The sequence below is a fragment of the Heterocephalus glaber genome, unplaced genomic scaffold, assembly GCF_053883595.1.
Source record: "Heterocephalus glaber isolate CG9 unplaced genomic scaffold, H.glaber_assembly_v1.0 deba00000347, whole genome shotgun sequence".
NCBI lineage: Eukaryota > Metazoa > Chordata > Mammalia > Rodentia > Bathyergidae > Heterocephalus > Heterocephalus glaber.
Window position 1 is genome coordinate 30,354,637 of NW_028258143.1, and position 9,150 is coordinate 30,363,786.

Genomic DNA, 9,150 nt, shown 5'->3' on the forward strand with positions numbered 1-9,150 from the left:
GAACTAGAGTGCTACACAGGATTTAGGCTGAGCCAAAAGGCAGACATCTCATGAGAGGGACCCCAGGGCTGACAGGAGCAAGTGAGTCAGCCCTGAGGATGGGCTGACACTGAGGTGGTGCATGCTGGCCTCACCACAAGCCACTCTGTCCTGCCTCTCTGGCTTTTGGACAAGGCCACCAGGGCAGAGGGCATGCGGTTGGTTCCACCTAAGGATGGAACAGATGTTTGGCCACCTCCTGTGCTGCCTGCTCCTCTGGTGGGGAGTGTAACCTTCCTCAGTCTGCCTGCTGGATGCACATTAGCAGTAGTCCTGCCTGCAGAAGTCCAGCCCAAACAGCCTGGAGGTCCAACTAGTCCTTATGTGCTGTCTGATTTTGAGGAAAAAGTTTACCTTTCTCCCTCATCTAGAATGGACTCTTTGTTTCATCTGGCTTAGTCATGTCACAAAGAGAAGCCCTGGCAATGCCACAGCTGAAAATGGAGCCAGCTACATATATACCTAAGGCCTGCTGCCTTAGACACTTTCATGCCAGCTGCCACGGAGCCTCTCACCTCTCTTCCTGCTTCTCACTCCACTGCAGCCATTTTGCAGCTTCTCCTTGTCCTTGAGAACTCCAGTCTGGAAAATTCCTCAGACCCTCCAGGTCTGGTCAGGGTCAGGGTCCCTATGCCTGTGGCTTCATGGCCCTGCCACATGATAGCACTTTAGTCCCTCTTTCCTGTGGGACTCTGATCTTCATGCCACATCCACAGAACCCACTGTGGTGTCTGATGGCACAGACACAATGGGCAGCAGATAAATGGTTCCAAGTGAATTAGAAAGAAGCTAATGAGTACATGGAACAAGCTGGAAGCTCCTGGGTGGTTTGAGCTGAGGAACAGCTGAGGCTCCTGTGCCCTCTAGCTGCCCCATATGCTGGGCCCCTGTTTCTGTTCTGAGACCATGGGCCAGGGGCTTTAAACAATTGTTTTCAAGGGCTCTGAGCCCACTCCAGAGACTGTAGACCCTGTAGTACTGCTGCAGGCTTTTTCCAAGCTAGTGAGTCACTCTGTTAAGGGACAGTACTGGTTCTCAGACCCAGAGCGTGCACCAAGTTCTTGTGAGGGTGATGCAGACACAGCTTGCTGGGCCCCACCCCAGCTTCCCATGCAATAAGTCCAGGTAAGTGCTCCTGAGGCTTTGCGTCTCTAACCAGTTATCAAGTACTGCTGGATTGGGGAGCTCATTTTGAGAACCACTGGCTTCCTGCTGTAGGTCAGTCCAGGAAAGAAATAGAACTGAGGAGATTCCTGGGGGCAGGGTCCCATAGTGAGCAGAACTCCCCACCTTCCCTTAGCAGAGGAAATGGAATTGTTTGGCTGCTGTTCATCAGTGATAAAGGCATCTTATCTGCACTGTTGCCTAGAATCCACAATTCTTAGCTGTCTTGATGTTTAAACATTGTCAGAATTTCAGAAAGGATCAAAGGGCTGGGGATTTAGCTCAGTGGTTCTGGTGCTTGCCTTGAAAGTGCAAGGTCTGAGTTCGATCCCAGGTACAAAAAAAAAAAAAAAAAAAGTATTAGGATCAGAGACAGCTGACATGGTTATGGTTTAGATCTTAGATGTCTCCCGAGACTCTCATGAGTGAAGAAGGTGATTAGATCTTGGGGGCACGGTACTCATGGGTAGATTCACCCATCAAGGAGTTCAGTAGCTGAGTGTTCTGTTAGGAGGTGGGGCCTGGTGATAAGAGGTGGGTCCCTGGGGTGTGACCTGGAATGGTATTGTCTTAGTTAATTTTCTCATTGCTGAGACCAAATTAACACACACAAATTAAGGGAGGAAAGGTTTATTTAGCTCATAGTTTGTAAAGGTTTCTGTTCATAGCTGGCTGTAAAGCAGGTGACTTGGCAGAGAGGGATTCCAGAGGAGAAACAGTTCATGGTGGGCAGAAGACAGCAAAAGGAAGTGAGCAACCAGTGATGAGCCTCTTTCTGTCCCTTATATCTTATCCAGGCTACCTGCCCTTAGGGTGGGTAGCACTCATACCCTTAATCCTAGTGCCCTTCATCCTAGCATTGCACCCTGAATCCATCCCAGAGTCACACAGTGTAGATGCAGACACCTCTTGACCTCATGAGGGTTTGGGGGGACTTCTAGACACAGCCATTACAGATATATACTTGTCTCCAGCTCCTCTTCTCTCACCTTCTGCTTTCTGGGTGCTGTGGGTTGAACAGTTTTCCTCTGACATGACCTTCCACCATGCCAGCTGACCATGGGCTGAAACTATTAGGCAAAATAAACCTCTCCTCCTTTAAAAAAATTTTTTTTAATTTTTGTCTTGTTTTTTGAGTCAGGGTCTTTCTATGTAGCCCAGGCTGGCCTTGAACTCACAGCAGTCCTTTTTCCTCAGTCTCCCAAGTGCTGGGATTAACAGGTGTGCAACACCATTCCCAGCTAAACCTCTCCTCCTTTAAGTTGTGGGTGTTGAATATTTTGTCCCAATGGCAAGAAAATGTCTGAGACAATCATAAGTAGAATCATACAATGTATGTGCTTTTGTGTCTGGTTTACTTCACTTTGCCTAATATTTTCAAGGTTCATCCCTGCTACACTGTGTATCAAAACTTCATTCCTTTTATGGTTTCATAATATTTCACTGTATGAATATGCCACATTTCCTCTATCTGGTCAACTGTTAATGTATACTGGAATTATTTCCCTCTTTTGGCTATTATGTTGTGTGGACATAGATATACAAGTATCTCCTTGAGTTCCTGACTTCAACTTTTTGAGGTATTTATCTAAGAGTTTATATACTGGATCACATGGTAATTTTATGTACTGCTTTTCAAAAAATGGCCAAACTTTTTCACAACAGTTACATTTCCATCAGCAGTGCACCATAGTTTCTCCATATCCTCCTCAACAGTTGTTTTCTGCCTTTTGTTGTTGTTATTCTTATTTTTATAATAACTGCCCTAAGGATGTAAAGTAGTGTGTCACTGTGGCTTGGTTTGCATTTCCGTAATTGGTGACATTGAGGTTCCTTCTATGTACTTCTGGCCATTTATCTATTTTCTTTGTAGAAATATCTATTCAATTCTTTTGGCTATTTTTACTTTTTAATTATTATGTTAATTGTTCATGTTTATGAGGCACACTGTGATATGCATGTATATGATATGACATGTAATGATCAAATCGAGGGAGTTTGCTTATTTTTCTCTCATCCATTGAGTTGCCTTTTCCTCTTCTGATACTTCCCTTTAATACACAAAAGTTTTAAATTTTGATGTAGTTTGTCTTTTTTTTCTTTTGTTATCTGTGCTTCTGGTGCCATATCCAAGAAATCATTTTCAAATCTGATGTCATAAAGCTTTTCCTTCTGTTTTCTTCTAAGAGTTTCATAGTTTTAGATTTTTTTTCCATTTGAGTTGATTTTTGTATATATTAAGTAAACATACACCATTCAGTTTTTGTTTGGTGATACTAGGATACTACACATTCTAGGCAAGCATTCTACCACTGAGAAATACCCACGGGCTTTTTAATTTGAGACAGGATCTTGGTAAGTTGCCCAGGCTGGCCTCAAACTTGTGACTGTCCTGCCTCAGCCTCCCAAGTAGTTGGGATTACAACCACATGCCACTGAAGCTGGCCTACTTCATTCCTTTGCACTTGGACATCCAGTTTCCCAACACGATTTGTTAAGATTGTCTTTTCCCCCCACTTAATGTCAAGAATCTATTGATCATGGATTTGAAGGTTCATTTCTGGGTTCTTTATTCAGTTTCATTAGTCTGTTATGTCTATCCTTATGCCAGTACTATGCTATTTTGATTATCATTGTTTTGTAGTAAGTTTTAAAATCAGGGAATGTGGGGCCTCCAACTTAATTCTTCCTTTTTCAAAGTAATTTGGCTATTCAGACTGCCTTGAGATTCCATATGAATTTTAGGAAGAGTTCTTCTATTTCTGAAAAAAAAATGCCATAGAGATTTTGATAGGAATGCATTAAATCTGTAGACTGTTTATGATTAGTATCACCATCTTAAAAATCTTGTCTTTCAACCCATCAGTATAAAATGCTTTTTCACTTTTTTGTCTGTTTCATTTGGGGTGTGTGTGTGTGTGTGTGTGTGTGTGTGTGCGTGCACGCATGTGTCCATGCACATTCAGGCTTGAACCCAGGACCTTCACACTGAGCTGCATCTCCACCCCTTTTTTATTTTTATTTTGAGACAGAGTCTCACTAAGTCAATAAGTTGCCCAGGCTGTACTTGAATTTCCAATCCTCCGGCCTCACCTCCCAGAGGGCTGCAATTACAGGCATGTGCCACCAACCCCAGCATTGTTTTTTGACTTAAGATTTTCTTTCATTTCTTTCAGCAATATTTTGTAGTTTTCAGGGTACACATCTTTTGCTTCCTTATTTAAATTTGTTCCTAAGTATTTTATTCTTGTTGATGCTATTGTAATAATTTTTTTTTAATTTCCTTTTCATAATGTTCATTGCAAATTTACTCAAATAAAACTGATTTTTGCATGTTGGCTTATACCTTGCTCCTTTGCTAAATTTATTTGTTAGCTCTAACAGTTTTTAACATAGAATCTTGAAAATTGTCTGTATATAAAAACATGCCATATCAAAATGCAGGTAATTTATTTCATCTCCAATTTGGATGCCCTTATCTCTCCTTGCCTGTTTGCTCTCACCAGGAATTCCATTACTATGTTAAAGAGAAGTGGAGACAGAGGGCATCCTTGTTTTTTTCCCAATCTTCGAGCAAAAGATTTTGATGTCCCATTATTGAGTATTAAGTTGGGTGTGAGTTTTTTGTAAATGTGCTTTATTATGTTAAGATCTTCCCTTCTAGTCTCATTTATTGAGTATTTTTATTGTGAAAAGATGTTGAATTTTGTGTATACTCTTTCTGCATAAGTTGAGATAATCATGTATTTTTTTCTTCAGTTTAGTAATGTGGTGCATCATAATGATTCATTTCCATATGTTGAACCATCCTTGCATTCTATAATACATAATCCTTTTAAGATGTTGTTGAATTTGATTTGTTAGTATTCTGCTGAGGATTTTTGCACCTATATGCATAAGATCTAGTCATGGTCTGTAGCTTTCTTGTAGTTTCTTTGTCTTGTTTTGTTATCAGGTTAATGCTGTCCTTATGTAATAAGTTAGGAAGTATTCCTTCCTCTTCATTTTGGAAGAGTTTGAGAAAAACTGGTATTCATTATTCTTTAGTAGAATTCACTACTAGATGGTAGAAACTGTCCAGCCCTGGGACTTACATGGTTAAGAGTTTTTAATTACTTATACCACCTTCTTACTAATTATAGGTCTATTCAGATTTTCTATATCTTCTTGAGTCAGTTTTGGTAGAGTATGTGTTTCCAGGAATTTTCTACATCATCAAGTTTATATAAGTTGTTGGTGTACAGTAGTTCATAGTGAACTCTTATAATCATTTTTATCTGTGTAAAATGGACAATAATGCCCCATTTTGCCAACTAATTTTTTTTAAGTACAGAATCATCCAGTGGAGGAAAGGTCATCTTTTCACAAATGTACTGGAGCTGTTGAACAACTATGAACAATGAAAATCTTGACATAAATCTCACATGTTACACAAAAACAAAACAACAACAACAAAAACCTCATTTAAATATAAAATGTAAGACTATAATGCCTCTAGAAGAAAGCATAAAAAAGATTTTGGAACTAGGGTTTGGTGAAGATTTCTTAAACATGACACCAGGAGTAGGTCTCATAAAAGGAGAATTTGAACATCATAAAATTAAAAACTTTTGCTCTGCAAGAACCTTTGTTAAGGGGATTAAGAGACAAGCTACAGACTGAAAGAAAATATTTGCAAATCATATATTTGACAATTCATATCCAGAAAATATAAAATCTCTCAGATCTCAACATTAACCTAAAAAATCCAATTGGAAAATAGGCAAAAGACATGAAGAGATACTTCATTAAAGAGTACAGATAGCAAGTAAGCACACTGAAAGATGTCAAATATCACCAGCTGTGTTAGCTTTCCAAGGCCATGACAGAATACCTGAAATAATCAACTGCTAAGGAGGAAAGAATTCTCTTGGTGCAAGGTTTCAGATGTTTCAACTAACCATGGTCAGTTGGCTGTGCTCTTTGGGCCTATGGTAAAGCAGGTTATCATGGTGGGGAGCCTGTGATAGAGCAGAGCTCCTCACCTTACAGCAGCCAGAAAGCAGGAGAGAAGAGGAAGTGCCAAGGTCATGAGATCCCTTTCAAGGGCGTGGCCCCTGTGACTCCACTTCCTCCTGTTAGACCTAGCTTCAAGGTCCCACATCTCCCAGGAACACCATCAGCTGGTGACCAAGCCTTGAGCACATGCCCTTTGGGGGACAATTTCAGATCCAAACCATCACACCAGCTTTTTTGAAATACAAATGGAAACCAGATCAGATATCATAATACACCCATCAGAATGTCTAAAATATAAAATAGTGATCATTCCAAATTCTCATCACTTCTGGTTGGAATGTAAAATAGTACAACCTCTCTGAAAACCTGTTTAGCAGGGTTTTTCTTTTTTTTCCCTCCCCCCTCCTCTTACTGGGGACTGAACCCAGGGCCTTCACACTGAGCTACATCTCCAACCCCTTTTTTATTTTTTATTTTGAGACAAGGTCTCTCTAAGTTGCCCAGGCTTGGCTGAAACTTGTCATCCTCCAGGAGTGCTGGGATTAAAGGCATGTGCTGCCATGTCTGCCTTCATCAGGCAATTTTTTATAAGCTAGATATTTAACTACCATATAACCCAGCAATTGCATTTGGGGCCTTTATCCCAGATAAGTGAAAACATTTGTCCACACCAAACCCTGCTTGTGAATATTCAGAGCAATTGTATTCATAATAGCTAGTAATTGGAAAAAAGCATATATCCAAATGTAAATCACATAGGACAAAATTGACAAATTTGTCTATATTAAAATTAAGAACTTCTGTCCATCAAAAGTCACCCTGAAGAGAACAAATTAAGCCACAAACTGGGAGAAGATAGTTGTTATACATATGAGTGACAGAATGAGAAGGAATTTGTTTGCATATACATCTATACACATATTGGGCTGGGGATTTAGCTCAGTGGTTTTGCTGCCTGCTGCACAAGCACAAGGACCCCAGTTCAATCCCTGGTACAAAAAAAAAGTCCACACTTATACACATATATACATTTTTATATCAATAATATGTTAAAGATAAATCAATAAAATGGGTAAACTTACAGACATTTCACATTAAAGGAAATATAAATGATACATAAATGTAGAGAAGATGTTTAACCCAGACATGTACCACTTCACACCATGACCATGCCCATCCCATGCGGTGGCCAGGACACAGAGCAGTGGGAACACTGAAGCATTGCTCCTGGGAGCCTGACTTGGCAGAATAACTCTATAACAGCACTAGACCTACACAGGACCTAAGAACCAGTGATGCCACACCTAGGTGTCTGTACCTTAGGGCATGAATTCACACCAGGGGTATGCTTTCTCCAGAGCAAAAACTTTAACTGTTAAAATGGTTTGTTGCCTTCCAAAGAGCCACATTACATGAGCAATACACAGGTATGTTGCTATTAGCATTTAATGGGAGTTGGGAGTGATTAGGGAAATAATGTGTAAAAGGCTTTTAGGGAGGGTAATGAGAAGGTTGAGAAATACTATCCTAAAGAAACCCCTACATATGTCTCAGGCAGTGTGTAGACGTGTCCACAGCAGTATCGTTCATATCAGAGACAGAGTGGGAAACAACCCACCTTCTGCAGTACAGCCAGTCTACTACTACATGTGAAATATTCATCAAACACAAGACCGTGCCTCAGTAAGAATGAATCCATCACAACTACACAAGCCATGGAGTGAAAAGAATCAGGGAGAAATTGCTACAGATGGTCAAAACCAGGCAAAACTCAGAAATAAACGCTGAAACAAAAACAAGCATGGGAATGATTTATAAAAAGTTCCACCTATTGAATATCTCTAAAGGAGAGAGAGGAATGGGATTAGAGTGGCATAGAGGAGAGAGAAATCTAAGATTATGGTGTTTTCTTAAGCATACCAGCAAAACTCTTCCTTTTCTATTTCAAACTATATTTGCAGGTAAATGCTGTATACTTTCTTTGACTGTATACTTAAATACATATAGTTGTCCCTCGGTATCTATAAGGGATTGGTTCCAGGATCTCCTGTGGATACCAAAATGTAACAGTGCTCAAGTCTCTTATATAAAAGAGTGTAGTAGTTGAATAGAGCCCATGCAGCCTCCTGTATACTATTTGTTTGTTAATTGTTTTTGGCGAACGCAGAGTCTTCCACATGGTAAGCAGGAGTTATAGCCCAACCTTCATATATCCTTTAAATCCCCTGCAGATTACTACTTATAGTACCTGGTACAATGTAGATTTTATCCAAGTAGTGGTTATACTGTATTGTTTAGAGGAAAATGACAGGACAAAGGCCTGTACATAGTCAGTGCAGACACATTTTTAAAAATATTTTCATTTTGAGTTTGGTTGAATCCTCAAGTGCAGGGCCCACAGATATGAAGGGCTGACTGTATATTTCATAACAAAATTTTAACATTTTTCTTAGAAGCCTTCTATAGCTCACATACTGGTAAACAGTTTCTGACTGAGTTCAGAGGACAGGGATGGGCCATGCACCATGGTGAATCCCCTCGTCTCTGTGTCTACCAAGCTCCAGGGTCCCGAGTGTGAGGACTGGTAGTGGTGGAGTGAGCTGGGGTTATTTCCAGCCAGGCCACATTTTTACAACAGGGATGGTCTCAGAAACCAGCTCCCAACCTTCTGCCTCCTCTCACGGAAGAAACACTTGTCCTAAAACTATCCAGCTCCTTTCCCACATACTCCCTCTCACCCTTTCAAGCCATCTCCTCTTTGAAAGCTGCTGTCTCTCCTTCCAGCAATGCCAGATGGAGCCCTGGACACAGCCATCCGAGCAGAAGAGGCAGGCAGTGAGGAGGACCTGTACGAGGACCTGCACAGCTCCAGCCACCACTACAGCCACCCTGGAGGGGGTGGTGAGCAGCTGGCCATCAATGAGGTAGGACAAAGGCCAAGTGGGTAGA

At 40.8% G+C, this 9,150-nt stretch overlaps 1 protein-coding gene across 6 annotated transcripts in view; it reads left to right on the plus strand.

Moving 5' to 3' along the window:
- Positions 1-9,150, plus strand: part of Arhgef4 (Rho guanine nucleotide exchange factor 4) — a 224,251-nt gene that overhangs the window by 198,427 nt on the left and 16,674 nt on the right. For all 6 annotated transcript variants that reach the window (XM_087198717.1, XM_087198721.1, XM_087198742.1 and 3 more), the window contains one exon: positions 8,986-9,125. In XM_087198717.1, the coding sequence (XP_087054843.1) occupies positions 8,986-9,125 (140 nt within the window). The remainder of the gene's footprint in view (positions 1-8,985; positions 9,126-9,150) is intronic.